Source organism: Diceros bicornis, chromosome 23, assembly GCF_020826845.1.
Source record: "Diceros bicornis minor isolate mBicDic1 chromosome 23, mDicBic1.mat.cur, whole genome shotgun sequence".
Lineage (NCBI taxonomy): Eukaryota > Metazoa > Chordata > Mammalia > Perissodactyla > Rhinocerotidae > Diceros > Diceros bicornis.
Genome location: NC_080762.1, coordinates 10160443 through 10183931, shown reverse-complemented (window position 1 = coordinate 10183931; position 23489 = coordinate 10160443). Strand labels below are relative to the sequence as shown.

General features: G+C 38.0%; 1 protein-coding gene across 2 annotated transcripts in view; it reads right to left on the bottom strand.

Moving 5' to 3' along the window:
- The window catches only part of SOGA3 (SOGA family member 3), a 60825-nt gene that overhangs the window by 23056 nt on the left and 14280 nt on the right, over nucleotides 1-23489 (bottom strand). For both annotated transcript variants that reach the window (XR_009223527.1, XM_058566325.1), the window contains exon 5: nucleotides 3250-3321. Coding sequence is in view for 1 of the 2 variants with exons in the window: in XM_058566325.1 (XP_058422308.1) it covers nucleotides 3250-3321 (72 nt within the window). In the remaining variant the exon portion in view is untranslated. The remainder of the gene's footprint in view (nucleotides 1-3249; nucleotides 3322-23489) is intronic.

The following is a 23489-nucleotide window of genomic DNA, read 5'->3' as shown; positions in this document are numbered from 1 at the left end:
CTCCTGCCCACAGGAATGAAAACATGAAAATTAGTTTAAAACTTTGACATATACTGCATGTAACAAAGTCATTATGAGGGAAGGAGAATGATGGGCACCATAATTATTTTATTTATTTAAAAAGAAATCTTTTCAAGATACAAAGTGTGATCGTTTCTGCAACGCCAAGAGGTTCAGAACCCTGTGTGCCAATGTGCCTCACATCCTCAGCCTGTAACCTAACTATTGTAGGCTGCATCTGGAACTGGGCATGGATAAACGTTGAAAACATTTGGTAAGAGATTGCATGGAAAGTGCCTGGTTGATAGTAACTGAGCAGTCAATGCTTGCTCCTATTTTCCACTGCGAAAGGTAGGCAAGAAACATCATAATGCTTGGAGATGTGAAGCAAATTGTCTCTTATTTTTGTGTATGTTAAAGACTCACTCTTAAGATACAGATGACATATGAAGAAGGAGAACATAAAGATGACGAAGGGCTGAAAGAAGTGAGTGAGCCTGGCTTTGACTTAGCCAGTACTAGAAGCTAAATTGCACTCTAAAAAATTACATATACTAACTCATTTAATCTGTACAATAACTCTCTATTACAATCCCCATTTTATAGATGAGGAAACAGAGGCACAGAAAGAATAAGTAAGGTGTCTAAGGCCATACAGCTGGCATATGGCACAGGGTTCCATCTAGAAAAACTGGCCCTAAGGTTACTGCTCTTAATTGCCATGCAATACCATTTCTCAGTGACTACAGTCACTGTGCTGCTGGAGGAGCACGTAAGGAATACGTCACAGAAGCTGAAGCAAATGAACACAATGAAATGCAAAGCTATACAAATAACAGTATGTTGAACCACACAAAATTGCCATTTCTGTAAGTCAAAATCAATAGCATGTTGGCAATTTCATATGGCTCAACCTAGCAAAGGGGGACATGGGAGTTTTCAAAAGTGCATATTAAGCATGTGCAGAGTGCCAGACACTAGGCACCAACAAGTCAAAGCTGAATGAGATAGCCCCTGCCCACAATATGCCCTTGCTAAGTATGGAAGATGAATATGTAACTAGAATTACAATAGAACGGGATGCTTGCAGTAATGTTCAGTATGTGAATCAATGGTCCTCAGCCTTGACTGAGCAATAGAATCATCTATGGACTCTTTTATAATTGAGATCTCCCATCTGAGGCAGTCCTGATCAATCTGCTGGGGTGGGTTTTTGAAAAAAGACAGGTAATAACCTCTAAAAATAAATGAATTGGAAATGATAGCAGGGACTTCAAAGGCCACAACAGCATACTTATAAATTTCCCAGGACATTTGTGCCCATGAAATAAAAACTGGCTGATTGCGATGTATCTTGACTGTTGTAAGATCCAGGCCCACTGAGAAACTGGTGAAAGCTGTGGATGTCTTTTGCAGAAAGGTGCCCATATGCACATGGAGTGGGGTCTGGAGAGCCAGGAACAAACAGTTTAGAATTCCTGGATTAGAGAATATTGTTGAAAAGAATAAATAAACTTTTACATGGGAAGTATAAGAATAAGACTACTGTGAATTTAAAAACAAATCAACTGTTGATTAAAGCTGACTTAAGATTTTAGAACAGGGAGCATATAGCATCTTCTCCCTAAATGAGGTGAGGAAGAGGATTTATGGCAACATGTGAAATGACTCCCAGCAAAATATTTAGAATGAGGTGGCTAAGGTTATGGCAGAGACAGAGTGAGGAAGCTGTGGTGACAGAACATATTTGAACTTATGAAGGGAATGGAGAGAAAAGCACAAAAACGAGTAATGATCTTAGTATGAGATAAATGGTAAAGTGCTAGGAATAAAATTAACCAAGAACAGAGCAAGGAGAGGGAGGAAAACAGAAAATAAACATTTAATATGTTATGCTTGTAAAAAAATGAGATCAACTTTTTCAAATTTTGAATATTTAAATATTGCTTTAGTGGAAATTATCTAATGAGAAAACACCTTGTAGGAATAAAAAAAAAATGTATGCTATAGTGCTATCGATTCCACCTTACACATGTAAAAGTCAATATTTAGCCAAATGTTTTTGGAGAGCCATAATGTCACTTCTGCCCCCAAATGTTTCCTCTTCTGTTTCAAAATCTCCTTCATTTCCTCCATCAGCAACTTCTGCTCTCCCTGAAAGCAGAGCTAGTTTTTACTGTGGCTCTGTCTCTAAGGATCTTAACAAGCCCATGTGGAGTACATCTTTTTTTCTTTTGAGGAAGATTGGCTCTGAGCCAACATCTGTTGCCAATCTTCCTCTTTTTCTCCCCAAAGCCCCAGTACATAGTTGTATATCCTAGTTGTAGGTCCTTCTAGTTCTTCTATGTGGGACGTTGCCTCAGCATGGCTTGATGAGCAGTGAGTAGCTCCACGCCCGGGGATCTGAACTGGTGAATTCCGGGCCGCCAAAGCAGAATGTGCGAACTTAACCACTCTGTCACTGGGCCAGCCCTTCGAGTACATCTTTTTTTGTGTGTGTGTAAGGAAGACCAGCCCTGAGCTAACATCTATTGACAATCCTCCTCCTTTTTTTTTTCCTCCCCAAAGTCCCAGTAGATGGTTGTACGGCATAGCTGCACATCCTTCTAGTTGCTGTATGTGGGACGCCACCTCAGCATGGCTGGACCAGCGGTGCATTGGTGCGCACCCGGGATCCGAACCCGGGCAGCGAATAGCGGAGCGCACGCACTTAACTGCTAAGCCACAGGGCCGGGCCCTCGAGTACATCTTTTAAGTTTTATTTTTATTCCTTCACTTCCTTGCTTTTGCTTCCCTGGTCACTGGTACAGAGAATTACTTCATTCTAGGACTCTCTAAAGCCATCATGAGCCTCTCTCTCCCCTCCACCGTCCCTTCCTGCAACATTCCTTTCTTTACTCTCCCCAACACTATAGAAACAGCCATTCTATTGACCTTATTAATTACGAGTGAACAAGATTAGCACCAGGGGTACAGTTCTCAAATACAGCAACATATAAAGTACTAACGACATTTTTCTGTGTGCTTACAATGTAAAATCATTATAACAGGGATGTTAGTGCCAGCTTTATAAGCAAAGATACTGAATGCTTTACACTGACTGTAGCTACAGCTACATAATTGATACGCATAATTTAACTTCGTTTCACATAATTGTGTTTGGCTATTATGTCTACTTACAGATGTAGCTTACTATTATCTACTCTAAGAGGTGCTTCATATATTAGTTGAAATTTTATTTCCACATACCTCTGTGGGAGTCTGTTGACCCTTTTTTTCAGATTTTGGCAAATCTTTGCTTCCTCTTCTTTTTAAGGATAGCTGAAACAGAGCATGAATATATTTAGTTTGGTAAACTGTAATTTTAATTCAATTTTATGTTTTTAAGTGTCCTAATCTCATATGATAAAAACAAGCCAAATGAAAAGTGTTAGTTCAATAATTGTAAAGGAGGAAAAGAACACAAGCCAGATAGATTGAGATATGTTTTTACTTTGGAGTGGGACACACATCACAGTAGAAGAGTAGCTGGCAATTATCTACCTAATTTGAGAAATACAGAAAACATACTGTGAAAATGCAGAAAAATAACTTGGACAAAATTGAGATTGATGACCCAATATGCTATATATTCCAAATGAAAGCAAATCCTTCTTAGCATTCTACATCACTAAGGAAAAAAAACCAAAAACGGAATAAGCTATTATTTCCAGTGTTGGAGTCAAATTGCTATAAATTTGTAAAGATAAACTTTCAGTGGATTTATGTAGAATTTGAAGAACTTCATTCTTTCTTCACCACATATCCATGCAAATGAACACAATACTCATATATACACACACACACACACGTAGTACAATAAGGGATATTAGGGTTTGTAGTGAAATGGAGAGTGTGTGCTCCATCTAAAGGAGCAGGCGGAGTGGGAATTAGCTTCAGCTGATTGGTTTAATACAGGAATGTGGGTTTTCTCCAGAGAAGCTGGAAATCTGGATTGTTATGTAAAATCTCCCAGGTTTTATTGTCTGGCCCTAATTGAAATTCAAACAAACAACGTTTTGTAGGTCCAAGAATACATATCTAATGCCAAATCTTTTCACAGACCAGCAGTGTATGATCTCTGGTGCTCGGTTCCATTTCCAAGCACCAACATAATACGGAGAGTCTCTCTGTATAAATAATAATCTATATATGTGAATAGCTATCATATACCAGATATTGAGCTGGAGACCCAAAGATCAATTAGATAGTGCACCTACCATTAGGAAGCTCACAATTAGCATGGGGGACAAAGAAGCAAACAATCATGGGACAAGTTGGTAAATGCCATGCTTTAGGTTCTGTGAAGCAGGGACTTTGTCTTAGGGGCATCACCACCATGGGAATAATACTTGTCATATGGCAGATGGTGAAAAAAATATGCTGAACTAATGTGTGAATATAAGATATGAGGTTCTGAGGTCAAAGAGGAGGATGGGGTATGGACTGACAGTAAAAGCTGGAAAGGCTTCTCAAAAGAGGAGTATTCATGAATTTGCAAAGAACTGCAAACTAAATTCTCTACATGTTAATTTCCAACCCATATCCAGCGTTACATGAAGGCCTGTGTTCAGGCACAGAAGGCAGGGGAATATAGTGCTGCCACTACTTTCATTGAGTGTGAAACTGAAACCACAGCATCAAATGAATAGTCCTTGAAGGACACTGAATAAAGTTTGGATTTTATCTCACTAAGGTCAAATTATTGTTCTATGGCCAATTAGGAGTATTAAAGGGTTTTAGCAAGGAGTGTCCATAATCAGACTGTCATAGAAGAAACACAAAGACACAAAGGTGGCAGTCCAAATGGCCATGAGATCAAGGGATTGTATGCAAGGGAAATGAGAGAAAGCATGCTCTAGTTCTGAAAACTTTTTTTTGGTCTTTGTTGTTCATTCATTTCATAGGTATCTGTTGAGTTCTGGCATATACAGGGTATTGTATGGTATCAAAATATGATTGAGAAATATTTTGTTCTCCTCCAAAGATCTCACTGTTTATGATGATAAAAGGATGCAGATAATTAGCTAAAACAGTAGACAGAATTTACTAAGGGCAATAAATGAAGAACAAACAAAGGACTGAGAGAACAAAGCAGCAGCTATGATTTCAGATCGGAGAAATCAGAGAAAATCATCCAAGAGGACTGATCTTTGAAGGATGTGGAAAATTTCAACAGGAATAAAACCGAATAAAAAATAAGAGCAAAGACTTGGAGGAATGAGTGTGCCTTGTAGATTCCATGACTTCTGAAAAGAAGTAATGGAGGGAGAGCCACTATAGAGATGGGAAGGCACTTACAGGATTGAGGTCAGCTTGTGGAGCTGAGAAATTTAGACTTCATCCTGTAGGCCACGTTAAAATGAGCTCTCTAAATTAATATAGGAGAAATGCTGAAACTAGGCCATTCTTTCCTAAGAGGTATTTTCTATCTTACTTTTATTTAAATATCACTCAAGTAGGGTGTCAAACTCAAACAAAGCTCTGGAAAAAGGTTTTCCCTTGAATAAAGGCATATTACCTTTAAGGCACCTTGAGGACTACAAGTACCTTTAAGTATCACATTCAAATTTCCAATAAATATTTAACAATCTTTTCATATTCCAGTAAGTTTTTATTAACTTTCCGACTCCTATGAAACAAAGATGAGAGATTCATGTGGGTAGAGAAAGTTGGAGAAATAATGTAAGTCCAAACACTCTCTTTCCTGTGAGCATAAAATTTTGTCACCTCCCCTCCTGTCATCCTGCCCCACCTGCATCCACTAAATCTAGGACCCTCTATAAGGTGAGTGTTTAAGAAGGCTAGAACTAAACCCCATATTTTCATCTTTGTTTGCCAAGTAGGCACTTTAGATAGTTCTCTAGATAAATATATTGAAAACATGTCTTGTCCATGTCTTAATTCTTTACATTCCCAGCCTCAACGTGTCCAAAAGAGGCTGCTGTTCTTTTTATCCATGTGAAGGCCAGGAATTGGAGAGTTTTGCCAAAAATTATGTTTGCACAGCAATTACATAAAATGGCTTATTTGTGTTCTAAAAGTGTTTTGAGACTCCCTTTCTTCCTCAATTGAAATTTGGTACACTTCTTAATAGGTAGTATCTTTATATTTTCAGCAATTAAACAACAGAGAGGAATAAATGCTACTGAATGTCTAAAATGCTACTGAAAGACATTTGGATAAGTCTCCTATGTTTTTGATAAAATTAAAGAGAGATCCATCCATATTGTGATTAAATGAAGAAGGAAACTGTAACTGTATTAATATCTAGGATTTAGTGAGTACCTGATGTGTGCCATGCACATTTCTAAGCACTTAATATGTATCCACTCATTTAATCTTACAACTGCCTTACGAGTTTGACACCATTATCTGAAGCACACAAAGGATAATCACTCAGCTAGTAAGAGTTAGAAATGGGATGTCAGTTACCCAGCTTCAGAGCTTTCACTCTCAACAACTCCATTACACTGTTACTCCAAAGGAAGAAAAATGCAGGGTTACATTATTTCCGAGCATATTCTTCTCTATGCTATTATATCATGGTTGCATGGGTTTGAGGCACTAATACACGTATATTATACATGATCAATGTGTTTTTGTATTTTCAACATAAGAGTCAGCAGAAGTGACATACACACTCATCAGTTCTCACAGTCATCCTCTAAATACTTGTGACTTCAGAGTAACATTGGGAGGGAGAGACAGGGATTTCTGACTGAAGGCTGGAGGGAGACTGAAGGAGGCAGGAACTGGGGCTCTGCTATGGTCCGAATGTTTGTGTCTCCCCAAATTCTATGTTGAAGTCCTAGTGCCCAATGGGATGGTATTAGGAGATGGGGACTTTGGGAGGTACTTAGGTCATGAGGGTGGAGCGCTCATGAATGGGATTAGTGCCCTTATAAGAAGAGCCAGAGAAGTAGCTCACCCTCTTTCTGCCCTGTGAGGATGCAAAGAGAAGTTGGCAGTCTGCAACCCAGAAGAGGACTCTCACCAGAACCCAACCATGCTAGCAACCTGATCTTGGACTTCCGGCTTCCAGAACTGTGAGAAATAGTTTCTGTTGTTTATAAGCCACTCAGTCTGCGGTATTTTGTTATAGCAGCCTGAAAAGACTAAAACAGGCTCCAACCTGTTTTGGAAAGGAACAGAAGGGGTTCTTGTCCCTAGAAGTCCTCCTCTTTTCCTTCTATTACTGTGCATCCTGGACATTGACCAGAGAGCCTGGCAGAGGAGGGGCAGGTGAGGACACCCGAAATCTTGCTCATGATGGCGTTCTCAACTCTCTCCCCTCAAAGGGTGAGGCAGATCCCAAGTGCTACACTAAGGCATGATCTTGGGGCCAAGGGGCATGTGGGTGAAAGAGGCATGCCACGATGATCAGTTCGTGTCATTCTTCTGTGCAAAATATTCCAGCCATTTTCATCTCGCTCAGAGTCACGCTTAATAAGGTATAGGACACTTCAACTACACACTGGATCTATCCTGGTCATGTTTTAAAAAGACTTGACCAGGGGTCTGCCCCGTGGCGCAAGTGGTTAAGTGCGCGCACTACACTGCGGCGGCCCGGGTTCGCCAGTTCGGATTCCGGGCGCACACCGATGCACCACTTGTCAGGTCATGCTGTGGCGGCGTCCCATATAAAGCAGAGGAAGATGGGCATGGCTGTTAGCCCAGGGCCAGTCTTCCTCAGCAAAAAGAGGAGGATTGGCATGGATGTTAGCTCAGGGCTGGTCTTTCTCACACAAAAAAAAGACTTGACCAGACTTCAACCCTGACCAATTAAAATAGATTCTGGGGTTGGGCTCAGGCATATCTTCAAAGCTACCAGGGTGAGTATAATGTGCAGCTGGCTCTGAGAACCACCACCCTGCTCTACCGGGTCAGCCCCACCCGCAACTCCAAGTAAACCCTCCAACCTCATCTCCCACCACACTCCTTCTCTGCTTTCCTTACTCTAGTGTCACAAACATCCTTGTGGTTCCTCAAACATGCCAAGCACGCTCCGGATTTGGGGGCTTTCCTCTGCCTGCAACACTCTTCCTTTATCTGCTCTCATGACCCACTTCCACAGCCCTTTCAGGGTCCCTAGAGAGACCTTCCCAGACCACTTCATATAAAATAATAAATACCTCCATATAAAATACTTCCCCTACTCTGTGGCTCCACATACTCCTTGTCTTCCTAACCCTGTTTTATTTTTCTCCATAGCTTCTCTCACCATCTGACTTGTGTATTTGTTTCACGTCTGTCTCTCCTTCTGGAATGTGAGCACCACCCACACAGGAACTCCGTATTGTTCTCTATTAGAGCTCCAGGCTCTTAGAAATACACCTGGCACAAAGTAGTTGCTCAGACAATATCAGTTGAATGAGGAAATGGCTCCTTCAACCTTATTTCTTACATCGATTTGTTTTTGAAGGATCCTAACCCAAGAAGTTGGTAGAAGGTTAAAACAAACAAATAAATAAAAGCCCATTTTGAAAGTTCCACTTAAAGCTGAAAAATAAAAATGTCTCCACCTTTTCAACAGAAAGACTGAACAGCAAAAAATGTATGAGCTGAAAAGTATTTAAAATGGAACACATGATACACCTTCTTCCTGTTCTAATACTTTTCTCGATTTTTACCCACCCATTTTCACCAGAGTCCGGGCCTCAAAATCATCTGGTAAAGAATATCTGGTGCTGACACTCTTTGATGGCCTATCTGCCTTTGTGGTTTCTACTTATCAGCCCCTCTCCCACAATTTCTCTTTTGTCATTGGCCCTCCAGGTGCTCAGAGCCTCTGCTTCTATCTTCCTGCCCTCAAGCCCAGGTCACAGGGACTCTTCTCCATCTTGCTTTCAAAAGTGCCCTCTTCTTTGCCCTCAGTCATGGGAGGAACCAAGTCAATGACTCTCCCAACTCTCACTTTCCCTAGCCTTGGGGAAACATCAATGTGATCATTCTAATGTGAACTAAGTTATTTTCCATGTAATATAATTCACCAAGAGTTTTCAAAAAATAATCTGGGCATAAAAGCATTTAACCTTTGGGCCCCAACCAATGTCTACATTTACGCATTCGACTTAAGACTTTTATTACTGATTAAGCCTTTCTATGGTAAAACTGTTTATAAAACTGGCTGTATTTTTCCCCTGCCAGTAGGCGGTCCATTTGCAATGTGCCCGTTAAATGGCAATCTTTTTCTGCACCTCTTCAAGCTGGGCTGGCCTTGTGACTTGCTTTGATCAATAAAATGTGGTGTAAAATGTGACAGGAGAGGGGACATGCTAGTTCTGACTCTACCCTCAAGAGATCTTGCACAATTCTGCTCATTCTCTCTTGGAAACATGCTGCTGCATGTGACAAGTCTGGGATAGCCTGCTGGATGAAAAGAGTCTCATGGCCCAGTGGTTCCCATTGTGCTGGCCAATAGCCAGCCAACCCCTAGAGGCAGAGCCTCCCAACTGACTGTCAGCTGACCACAAATACATGCGTGGAAGCAACTGAGACCAGAATAACACATATAGGGGACCACAGAATGACGTAAATAAATGATTGTTGTTTTAAGCCACTAAGTTTTGGGATGGTTTGTTACACAGCAAAGGCTGACACATTTACCAAATATTCTTCACCACTGGGATTAAAAAAGACATTAAGCTAATGAACTCAGATGATATTTATGAAACAATTCCCTTATTCCAATCCTAGAAAAGCAAAAGACATACATAAAAGGTCAAGAAAAAGAGTTGAAGGGGGTTATCAAACATAGGAAAAAAATAAAGCTCAATGTATTTTCTTTGTTTTCATTTTTTCCCTGCCTTTGCCAATATTTTGATTCCATAAAAGATTTCTGAATAAAACTGAGCTTTAAATAAATTATTTTAAAAGCTCACCTTTCAGTTCTAAACTGCAGATGCTTCTTTTAATAAAAGTAGGTGTTTAATTAGCACCAAAGTTGTGATGTGAGGTAGAAGCTAACAAAGTTCATCCTAATAGTCAGGCTGATTACGGCATTGGGCTCAGCACATTTTTGAAGTACTGGTTCTATTTGAACTTAGCTTTTACTCTTCCTTTTCAGGAAGAAGTGATATAGACATCTTTACAGTTCTCCCCTGGATCTAGGTTTCTAATCTATATCTGTCAATTCCAACCCTACTTTTAGCAAATGTTGTTTGTCCTTCTGTTTCTGTAGTTTTCTTTGGCAGGAGAAGAAAAATAACTTCAACTTTACAAGATTCCCTGCTTAAGTCAATTTACAGAGTTGAAACACAAAGACAAATTCAAAGGAAGCTGTACCCAGAAAATTCTTAATTGTAACTGAAGGATTAGATTTTCCAAACTTCTATTGATTGTTTGTTAAGAAGGCCAGAATTTAGAAAAGAAGACAATGGAGGAGAGAGGAAAAGAAAGTCGTCATTTATTCATTTACTCCAAGAAACAACATCGAAAGATATGGGAAAGGAAATTGATCAACAATTTAAATCTGGAATTTGTTCCCAGAAGATACTAATAAATAAAAACGCTGTGACCTTTTCATTTTTGGGGAAGATGGTGACCACCTTCTGGATTTCGTCATAGAGGTACGTGTCACAAAGGTGAAGACGTGTGTCTAGCATACAGAAGTGCATGCCGCAGAGGTGGAGCCCCATATCCGCAAAATAAGTTAACCTTCTTCTTCTGATATCTCCTTCTTCTGTCCCATAAGCCCAGGCCCCATTCCTATATATATATATATTTTTTTTTAATATCTTTTTTTTTGCTAGGAAAGATTTTCCCTGAGCTAACATCTGTTGCCAATTTTCCTCTCTTTTTTTCCCCTCCCCAAAGCCCCAGTACACAGTTGTATATTCTAGTTGTAAGTCCTTCTAGTTCTTTTATGTGAGCCGCCACCGCACCATGGCTACTGACAGCTGAGTGGTGTGGTTCTGCGCCTGGGAACTGAACCTGGGCTGCTGAGGTGGAGCAAGCCAACTTTAACCACTAGGCCATCAGGGCTGGCTCCCCATTCTTATCCTATGAGGGCTTCTAAACTTATTTTTTTCTTATCTCCTGAATGCCTAAATAAACTTTTACAAAGTAGAAAAGCTACATCTTTGCTGTAAAAACCTCAAAGCAATGCCAAATTGAAATAGTGGGATCTTGTTCTTTGATTTTTTTTTTTTAAATAAAAGAATCCAATGAATTTCCCTTCCTTGACTCCTCCATCCTTCTCCCTTTGTGCTGACGTAGATATCTATAGCATAGGTCAGACTGTCTATAGAGTTCTATGAATTCTTTATTGCTAAGGAATATTAATGAGTGAACTTTGTAGAACATGCTATCAAACCAGGCCACCAAAGAAAGAGAAAATTTTTGAATATTTGTCTATATGGGAATCAGGGTTTGTCTATATGGGAATCAGGGTTATCTCCTCAAGGCCAAATGGCTTTGAGAGGCTCTAGAGTTGCATAGTTTCTTTCCTCTTTAAAAATCATTCTTTGGTGCCAATAATTACTTTAGAACACTTCTGTTCTTTTCCTAACATATTGCTTGCTAATAATGCTTAAATGTTTTTAGATTGGAACTCATTTTCCATGACTAGTACGGTGAAATTAAGGTAAGCCAGAAATTTGAAAGTAAAATATTGAACTTAACTCCAGAAAATCTAAGAGGTCTTAAGGACCATGGGTTATCAGAAGAAAATAAATGGAGGCTTCTCTTGTCAATGGGATGTGGTTGCTATGGAACCAGAGGAGGTGGGATTGGGAGGAAACTGGAGATGATCTTGTCATAGCTGGGGCTATGGACCCATAGCTTGAGGCTTGGACTCAATAACTGCCTGCCTTTCATGGTGTGCTTCATACAATGTGATCAAAACATCTCTAGGTCCTTATGGAGAATGAGTCTCTGTATTCTTTAAGCTACTCTAGGACCCCCAAGGGGCTCAAGGCTACTGGTGAGAAAGTTTCTGATACAAAAAACTCTTAAATCATTGTAGAAACCCTCTTTTGGAGCAGGGTATAGGTTGTTAGAGGGTTTTCCAAATTACCAATAATGAACTTATCCCAATGCAAGATCATCTTGCTTTAGAAAAGCAAAGGCCTTTATTATGTTGAGGTAGTTTCCTCTATGGAAAACAGTATGGAGATTCCTCAAAAAATTAAAAATAGAAATACCATATGACCCCACTATCTCACTACTGGGTATTTATCCAAAGAAATTGAAATCAACAATCCAAAGAGACTTACGCACCCTTATGTTCATTGCAGCATTATTCACTATAGCCAAGAAGTGGAAGCAACTCAAGTATCCATCGACTGCTGAATGGATAAAGAAGATGTGATATATATACAATGGAATACTACTCAGCCATAAAAAAGACAAAATTGTCCCATTCGCAACAACATGGATAGACCTTGAGGGTATTATGTTAAGTGAAATAAGCCAGACATAGAAAGACAAACACAGTATGATTTCACTCACATGTGGAAGATAAACTAACACACAGACAGAGAGAACAGTTTGGTGGTTACCAGGGGGAAGGAGGTTGGGGGGTGGGCACAAGGGGCAAAGGGGTACATTTATATGGTGACTGACAAATAATAAGGTACAACTGAAATTTCACAATGTCATAAGCTATTATGACCTCAACAAAAAAGCAAAGGCAACATGATAAGTGCTTCTCTAATATTCATTTGATATACTACACTTGGACAGGTACAATGCAAAGGCCTCAGAAAGCCCCACACAAGCAAATGAATTTAGGACTGGAAGCTTTCTCAGCTGAGATTTTTTTTTTAATCTGAGAATCTTGTTAATGACTTTTGAAATAATAATTGTTAAAAAATTATTTTATGCCTTAGATACTTGACCCACAGTAAATGTATGCTTACTAAGCTATGAATGTCACCAGCAAAAGCAGAGATTTATATTTCCTTCTACTTAATTTGCTCTAGTTAATGAATTTGGTTCTAAGCAACATTGCATTTAGCAATTACAATGCATTTAGAAATTATGGTTTGGCAGTGACAGAAGTTCCTCATGGCCTTTCTCTATAATGAGGTAAAGAAAAAAAAAAACTGAAGCCAGCATTTATAAGTTGAAATGATGATTTGTCCAGTCATTTGTATATTGTGTCTCAACTAGCCTCTACCTTATTAACACAGTGATATTAACATCATTGTTGTATCAAGTTCAGAATCTCGTAAGAGATACGCTTCAAGTACCATTACAAGATGGCAGGTAGGTATTATTTATATAGGTGCTTTAAAATTATTCTTTATACAGTTACACATTTAAGATATTTTATGATAAAATTTTAAAGGTCAGAGTATTCAATAATTCCCAAAATGCACTGAAAGGGAAATTTTCTGGGGTAATTCCTAGACTATGTTAAAAAGTGATAGCCCACAATTGTGCTTTAAAAATTTTGGAATTAGTTGCCAAATTTTAAAATGTAAACAATCTACATTTTAAATATCAAGATTTCCAGTTTCACTTGAAAAACTGGAAGATCTGTTAAAGTTGGGTCTTGGTTATGGCATGGCAACCTTGAGCTGGAACTGAATATTGAGACATACAATGTCCAGTGTGCCCCATCACTCTTACCACAGACAGCTTCACTCATTCATATAACCTGCTTGGCCCTTAGTAACAGTGGAGAGTTCAGACTCTGCCCTGGACTGCTAAGCTCATGCATGTGGAAGGGGCTCAAGAAATGCAGTCTTCCAGCCCGTACCTTACAGGAATCCTTTCCGCACCACCTAGACCCTGCCTGCTCTTTTCCAGGAGCTTGCTTCTATAGGAGGCAGGCAACGCAGTCCTTTACAGGTGATTCTAATGGATAAAACGTCTTTATTTTGATCTCAAATCTACTTATAGTTAGAAATCACTTAAAGTGATTCAAAGAATAAGTCTACTTTATCTTCTATATTAAATCCCTTCAAACACAGGAAGCGAGTGACCACATCTCAAGTATTTTCTTTTCCAGACTATATATTCTCCCCAGTTCTTTCAAGCATTCATCACATGACGGTTTCCTGTCTACCTTATGGTCAACTAAACTCCCTAAGCCTTTTTTTGTGTAAATAGCTATGAATATATTTCTCTCCTTTTGTATTTGTGTAAAATTAAAAAAAAAACTGTAGGATACCACATCTATTCATATTAAATGTCATATTATTAATTTGAGTTTGTCATTCCAGTATGTTGACATCATTCTGATTATTTGTTCTGTCCTTGCCTGTATCTTTCTTGATTGCTACTAAGGAGGATTCTGCCTGGCTGTTCTTTTATTTATTAGAGACATAGTTGAAATAACTTGAAAACAAATGGCATAAGAAGAAAGACTGAGCTAACTTCTGATTCCAAATTTATGAAAACATGAAAATATTTATGAATAAAGCATGACAAGCATAATTTCTGTAACCTCTACCCATGTTCCAAGTAAGTAAAAATCATGAATAAACTATGATTATAGAATATTTTCTCTGCAAATTTAAATGGATTAGAAAAAAATCTTGTTCCCATGGTTTTATTCAATGATATCAACTATTTCTGGGAAATTAGCCCTTTCCCATTTTTAAAGACAAAAGAAGTAGAGAGAGAAATAATTGGCTTAATAAAAAATTCACAGAGTATATTTAAAAGGACAAATAAGTTTGCACCTAAGCTTTTAAAATAAAATAACATATCCACGGAGTGTGTTTTTGTTTGTATGTGTATGTGCACATTCACAGAGCAAATGAGTTTGAGGGTCTGTGCATGTCTATGTGCATATGCGTATATGTGAATATGTGTGTGTATGTGTTGAAGCACGCATGTCTATGCGCATGTGTATGTACGTATGTGTTTTAGGTCCTGGAAGGAATTTCAGCACATCTTAAAAATTGCTCAGTGAATTCTAAAACACAAGAACAATCAGAAAATCTGTAACCTCTATCCATATACCAAACAGACAATTTGAAATCTATTACAGATATCAGAAAACAAGCTCACTGAAATAAGTTATAATCTGATTTTACTTATATTAAGGGGTATCTTGACACCCTTTAGAAGTGTATTGTATTTGATCAAATCAGCTCATTTCAAAGTTATTTTGGAATAAATAGACAATCACTAAATTTCTGAAATTTTAATTTGGACAAAAACAAGTACCATATTCTAGGCTAAGTAAATTTACTTAGTCCTTTGAATAATGCTAAAGAATATACACATGCACACACATCTTCCAGACATGAGAGCAACTTAACAGCTACACGTATAGTAATGCCTTAATCAATAATAAATAAGTACCTGGGGAATTCATACATGAACATAAGAGCATGAGATATCACTGAAATAGGAATAACATATTCCACATATTAAGGAAGTTATGAAAAGTAATCATAGATGAACAAGATTCATTTCCTAAAGTATTTTTTTAAGAAAATTCACCCTTTTCACATTGTTACTCAAATTGAAAGAATTTTGGGTTAATACGGCTTTAAACAATGACTTTCTTCCTATTAAAATATACTTAAAGGCAGAGATAAAAAAAAGTAGATGTAGTAACACCAGAAACTAAGGTTAATAGTCAAGCATTTGCCAGAATCTGAGAAAATTTTCCTTTAGCAATAGCATCAGTGGAATTCAACCAGGAAATATAAACTATCCTTTATGTAGACTTTACTGTCTGAAACAGAAGAACTGGAGATGCAGACCAATCAAAACTAGACATCCCTGTTTCTTAAAAGGTTAAACATAAATTTGCCATATGACTCAGCAATTCTACTCTTAGGTATATACCCAAGAGAAGTGAGAACTTGTATTCACAAAAGGACTTGCACAAGAATATTCTTAACAGCATTATTCATAATAGCCCCAAATTGTAAACAACCCAAATGTCCATCTAGCGGTGAATGGATAGACAAAATATGGTATCCATACAATAGAATATTATTCAGCAATAAAAAAGGAACGAACTACTGATACAAGAAATGACATGGATGAGCCTCAAAAACGTTATGTTAAGTGAAGAAAGTCAAACATAAGAGATCACATATTGTATGATTCCATTTATATGAAATGTCTAGGAAAGGAAAATCAATAGACATAGGAAGTAGATTATGGTTACTTGGAGTAGCGAGAGGGAGGGAAGGAATGGGGATTAACAGTAAATGGGCATGAGGGATCTTACTGAGGTGATGAAAATGTTCTAAAATTGATTTACCATCATAATTGCACAGCTTGGAAAATTCACTAAAAAATCACTGAATTGTACAGTTGAAATGGGTTAGTTATATAAGATGTAAAGCATGCCTTAATAAAGTTATTAAAACACAAACAATAGGCAGCCGGCACGTCTACATCCCAACTCTACCTTCCCCAATACACGCATAAATATTGCACAGACACTGCTTTATCATGTATTTGGAGAAGTGGCCTAGCCCATTTGCAATCAGCAACTCTCTGGTTATTAAAACTCCAGTACAAGTAGGAACAAAACAGGGAAGGAGCTAGGTGATTAATTGTGCAATGAATCATGAGATATATTCTTTTCTTATTCAGGGTTTCCTGGGTAGAAGCATAGGGAGAAAAGCCTTGGGAGCACCAATGTCAGTGTTTATTGTTTCCCATATAGGAAAGGTAGGCAAAGAACAACTACAAGCTGCTTCAAATTTTCCTCAGAGTCAATGTACTTGAGTGCTGCAGTAGTAGACTTTCCTATATTCCTTCAGAATAGGCCAGAATTACAGGAATGTCTACCAGCGATCAGAAATTGGGGGAGAGTGTGCATATCAAGTTGCACTACAGCTTTGGATCTGAGAGCGGGCAGTGAGAGAGACTAAGAAAAAAGTTACCCAGTGAGTGTCTTGAGTCAACATTGTATTTAAAAAGAAAGTTTGATGTTCAATGATGATGTTTTCTAAAAAGAAAGAAAAAGTAGAAAAGGACATAAAAGTGCATTGGATGAAAGCATTTCGATGGGAAAGGACAGTCTTTTCAACAAATGGTGCTGGACAATTGGAGATCCACACGCAAAAAGATGAGTTTAGATGCCTAACTCACACTATATACAAAAATTAACTCAAAATGGATCATAGACCTGAATGTAAGAGCTAAAACTAGAAAACTCTTAGATAAAAGCAGTAGACTGAATTTTCCTGCAGGTTAGACAAAGATTTCTCAGATAAGATACCAAAAGCATAAGTGATAAAAGAAAAATAATTATAAATTGGACTTCGTCAAAATTAAAAACTTTTACACTTCAAAAGATACCATTAAGAAAGTGAAAAGATAAGCCACAGAAGAAAACATGGCAAATCATACCTCTGATAAAAGACTTGCATCCAGAATACAGAGCTTAAATTAGAACTCAAGAACAAGTAGAAAAACAGTCCAATTAAAAATGACCCCAAAATTTGGATAGATATTGCACAAAAGAAGACATATGAATGGAAAATAAGCACATGAAAAAATGTTCCACATCATTAGGGAAACACAAATTTAAACCACAATGATATACCACTTAATGCTCAATAGAATAACTATAATAAAAAGACAATAAGCGCTGGCAAGGATGTTGATAAACCGGAACACTCATGTCACTGCTGGTGACAATGTAAAATGGTGCAGCCACTTAGGAAAATGGTTTGGCATTTTCTCAAAAATGTTAAACATAAGTTTACCATATCACCCATAAATTATACTCTTAGATATCCACCCAAGAGAAATAAAAACACATCCACACAAAAACTTGTATGTGAATGTTCATAGCAGCATTATTCAATAAAAATGGAAAAAACCCAATGTTTATTAACTGATGAATGGATAAACAAAATGTGGTATATCATACAATGGAACATTATTTGGAAATAAAAAGAAATGAAGTACTGATACATGCCACAACAAGGATGAACCTCAAAAATATTGGCAAAGTGAAAGAAGCCAGACGCAAAAGGCCACATATTGTATGATTACACTTGTATGAAATAATCGTAAAATACAAAGCTATGGATTCAGAAAACAGACTACTGCTTGACTAGGGTTAGAGGTAAGACTAGAAGGTCATTGCAAATGGGCACTAGAGATCTTTTTGGAGTTACAGAAATATTCTAAAATTGTATTATGGAGATGGTTGAACAACTGTACATTTACTAAAAACCATTAAATCGTACACTTAAAACAAGTGAATTTATGGTATGTAAATTATACCTCAATAAAGCTGTTAAAATGTATAGAGTCAATAAAAAAAGCATTCAGCTGAAAAGAAAGGAAAAAAACAAAAATATATGTCTGAAAATTATTTAATCTGAAAAACAAAAGGCAACTTTAGAAAATATTGGATTCTTAATAAGATAACAACTACGGCTTCTATGAACTAAAAATAGAAGGTCATAAAGAGTATTAAGCTCTGAAGAGTAGGGAACTGTTGGGAATAAGAAAACTCACAGAGGATACTAAAATTCAACACAAGAATTAAATTTTGCACTGGAGTCTTCAAAAAGCCCAACTGGCATGGCAGAAAATTCACTTGATATTGAGAACAAACATTAGAAATTGTCCTAGGATACAGGTGAAAAGGATAAAAGAAGGTTAAAGGATCAGAAGACAGTAGTAAAGAGTATGAAGTGAAGAAAATCCTAAGAAGAAAAAATAGAGTGCATGTGATTATCAAGCTTATAATTCAAGAAAGCTTCTCTGAGATAATTAATAAATAAATGCTAATTTTTAGAATAAAGGGTTTACATGTTCTAGACATGTTATAAACAAAGACCATCACCCAGATAAGCCCTGGCAATACTTTTGAACTGGTTATTCTCCTTTAGCTACTGAGATTCATTCTTGCCCCTTCTCTGCCCTGCTCTGAGCTCCAGGAGGCTAACCTCTGCATACTCTTACCTGGGCTCCCTCCTCGACCAGTTGGGTTTGGCCGATAGAGGCACTGGTAGAAATGCTGAGGAATGGAGTGTGGGAGGACAGACAGTTCAGGGTATTTCTCCTCGCTCCCTCACTTTTTCAACCCCACATCTGAGCAGTAGCTAAGACCCCTCCAGAGGACAGCTCCCATTGAGTGGACCCTCCTCCACAGTTCCAGCTTTCACTGGCCCCTGTGCCAATATTTCCTCAGCAGCATCTTCATCTCTAGAGATGTTGATGGTTTCCAAGTGTTGCTGGTCTTCTCTGAATGCCTCACCAGCCCAAATTAAGAATATGTTCCCTTAATCCTGCCCTCACCACTGTGAGTAATCCTACTTATTTGATCCAACTAGGGTGAATTTTATTCCCTACTGGAGGACCCTGATTGATATAAAGGGTAAAGAAAAATATTCATAAATATGTAGAGAGAAAATAATTTAATCTACAAAGGAATCAAAGTCAGACAGATCTCACACTTCTCCACTGCAAAACAAATGCCAGAAGCTAATGGAACAGAGTAGATAATGTGAGAAGAAAAATTTTTGACTCAATAATTCCATTCTGCCATTCCTGTGTGAAGTCAACCAAATGCTATTTTCAAAAGTACAAAGGCTCAAAAAATATATCTACAAACTTTTCCTAAAAAAGAAAATCAAGAGCATTATCTAATCAATTAAAGATTATTTAAAATTGAGGTCTCAGAAATGTTGAAGTTATGATTTAAAATCATTGCCAGTAAGTATTGAAATTGTTTGGATATGTAGAATTGTTGATATAACAATATAATTACATGTGAAGTAAAAAATATCCTTTAAATTGAAACTATGTACTATATTAGTGAATAATTTAATAGTAACCATCTTAGTCTATAATCCCATATTAAATTAACAAAGGCCAGACAATAATCCAAGGGGTTGGACTAACTGAAAAAATTCTTAATTCCTTATTTCATTCTTGATTTTGGTAGTTGGAAAAATTGAGAATCATACATGTGTCACCAAAAAAACTTAGTTAACACCCGTAGAATTAAAAATAGGATAGCTACCACCCGTAGAATTAAAAATAGGATAGCTACCTTCTGAATCATTGCAGAACATAATTATTCTAATTTAAATCTAGCCATACCTCTAAATAAATGAATTCAATAGCTGCAGTTTATCCTTGAAAGACAATACTTCCCATATAACAGATCCTCCTAAATATACACAGATGGCTACCATTTGATAAAGTTCTATGAAAACCTCTTCTTCCATAGGCAAGGAGGCAGTGCATACAACCACATACCAACACATTAGTCGCTCATTACACACTTGACTATAATAATCAATTTGGCTGTCTAATTATTTCTACTATTATTCAAGGTTCTTGGCCAATGTAATGATAAGAATGCTTACTTTGTGAAGGAAAGAAAAAATAATGCAGTTTATCTTATTAACCACTCACCACTACAATTAATTGGCTAGACATATTGGAAATTAGGGAGGTAGGCAGCAGATGAATATAGAATACTGTGAATTTTTAACTTTAAGCACTTCTGAGTTGAATCATGCTGAATATAAATGACCCCATTAAGTGAAATATATAGGCATAAAATGGAAAATGTCAAGAGAGAAGCTAAATGACATCTTTAAATGTCATCTTCAAATGTCATTTACCATCCAGATAAAGATCAGTTTAACTGACCCTGAAACGTAAAAATGGAATTAGAACAGACGTATCAAATAAGTGATTGTATTTCCATTAAAATGCAATCAAGTCTAAAATCTTCATGATATAACTGAATTTTCAATTGGGAAAATACTTCCTAATATACAGTGAAATTGCATGTTATACTTACTCAAATGTAACACAAGTACTGGAAATAACAGGAACTGAGTAAATTCTAATTTAAGGACTAAAGACGAGCTCCTCTGACAGCAATCATATTTTCTTAAACACCTCTTCTCTTGTCCAAGCATTTATTGATACTTTTTGTATGTACAAGAGTCTTTGTGTGTGAATTAAATAGAAATATGGCTCTTAAATTCAAAGAGCATAGAATTTAGCTGTGGAGTCAGTAAAAGCTACAAAACAACCTAAAGTAGCTTGTGCTTGAATACACTAGCCCTTCTCTCTCTGTTAAGGTGTTTCTCTTTAAGAGGAATATTTATAGAGCAGCAAACGTAGGAGAGAGACATTTATCCAGACACACCAGCATTGTTAGCCCCGTTGAATGCAGGGACAAATAGTGCAGCCGCATTATCTGCACGTCCCCCTGAACTTTGCAAATGTGAGCTAATGGATGGTGAAGCAGTAAGGACTAAGCACATGCCCGGTGGAAGAGGAAACGGGACAGGAGGAGGAAGCTAGAATGGCTTTAAAGTGAAGTGAGATGTAAAGGGGAGCTTCAGAGAGTGGTAGACATTCATGGGAAAAGAGAAGGCACAAGTGTTTCAAAGGTGTGTATAAATGAATCAGAATCCTAGATAGATCTAAAATTCAATCTCATGGACTTAAAAATTCTTTCTAGGATTTAAGTCTTAATCAGTTAATCTAGAGCTAGCGATAACAACATCATCTGATGTCCATACTGTATCTTACAGTTTATAAAGCACTTTCACACATATTATCTCCCGTTATCCTTGTGAATAGACTAGATAGGGGAAATATTTATTTTCCTTTAAGAGGTGATTAAATTGAGAGTCAGCTATTAAGGGACTTATCTGAAATAACACAGGTGTTAAGTCTGTAAAAAGAAGAGACACAATCAACAGACCTGAAAACATTTTTTTAGCCCTATGTTCCTAGTTTTTTTTCCTCCAAAGATTCTCTTTCTGTGAGATAAAATAGATTTTTCCTGTAGACACCTTGGAAGCCTTTTCTCAATGTTTGCTCAGAGCATTTCCTAAATTGGGCTAGAGGTACAGAACTTGGAGATTCTGGTATTGAGGTCCCTAAAGAGGGCAGGTCATTTGTGGGGCAAGAAGGTGGAAGTGGCTGTGGAAGGGACAGCCTGAGTCCCTGTAGAGAGGTCGTGCAGCATTGGCCAGCGGAGGCCATGGGCTTGGAAGCAGACAGACCGGTGTGGACCCAGCCTGCTGACTAGTGAAATTCACCTTTCTGAGCCTGGAGTATTCATCTCTAAAATGAACCTATTGGGCCGGCCCCGTGGCTTAGCGGTTAAGTGCGCGTGCTCTGCTGCTGGCGGCCTGGGTTCGGATCCCGGGTGCGTACAGGCTCACCACTTCTCCGGCCATGCTGGGGCCGCGTCCCACATGCAGCAACTAGAGGGATGTGCAGCTATGACACGCAACTGTCTACCGGGGCTTTGGGGGAAAAAATAAATAAATAAATAAAATGAACCTATTAACAGCATAATTATTCATAAAGTATCTGGCACAGTGACTGGCTTATAATTAGCACCCAACACTGGTGGCTATTGAGCAACTGCAGCCCTGGAGTAATTTTCCATCTCTCTCCAGTCAAATTAACTGCTGAACTGACTGTCCCAAATCTTGATGATTTAAAGCTAATTTAGTTGGATAGTCTCTGGAAGTGCCAAGATCTGCAGTCTTCTCTCATTCTCTAAAACTGCATTTCACATTTACTCCTCAAAGCACAGAGAAGTTCAACTGCAGAGCTGACATCCAGGGTATCAGAGCTGTCCTCCTGTTTTTGAGCTCCTGTTCTCACTTGTCCTCCAAGAAGCCTATGAGACCTTGTTTCAGGGAAGACTTGTTGATTCTGGGGAATAACTGGGGTTTGAGAGAAGCAAGTTAAAGGACTATTAGTTTCTAGGAGGTAACAACGTCTCAAGAAGCCTCTAATTCTGGAAGTGGGGTGAGGCTGCAGTTACTCATCTGCTTCCTTCTCATCTTGTTTGTATGGCACTAAGCACCGTGGAAAGAGCCCTAGTTCTGAGTCACATTTCATGTTCTCTCTGCAAAATAGGGCCTGAAACACCTCTCCTAATTTCCATTCATCATCTCATTCAACAGTATTTATTGCTTATCCACTTTGTATCAATAACTTCCGGTTGTGGTGGACACATTGATGAATAAGACAGACTCAGTCCTTACTTGCAGGGAGCTTACAGTCTAGTGCAGGAAAAAGATACATACAAATTAAATATGAAATAACGGTTGTTATAATGTTACAGAAGAATGTGGTCTGACTGACTAAACGCAGGCACTGAACTGGATGCTGAGAATGCTACAGCGATCAAAACACGTATCAGGCCTGTCCTCATAGAGCTCACCGTCCTGAGATAATCACCATCAAAGTATTCAGTATAGTAAAGCATGTGGGTAACTACTGTCAAAGTACAGCCTCTACAAGGCTGTCTTTTCTATCACAAAATAGTTAACTTGAGGTCAGGGACTACTCTCATGGTGACACTAACTGTTAACCCCCTTACAGATTATATATATACTCAATCAAAGGTTGCTAAAAAATGTTTCCTAAATTAAAGTCAGATCAAAGTTTTTTGGTTTTTAGCCTTGAGGAAAGGGCTGAGATAGAGAGTATATGCTATTTTCTGCCACCGAGGCAGCCAAGGGTGGTCATGGTAGAGGGGAGTGGTAGAGATTAGTGTCATTAAT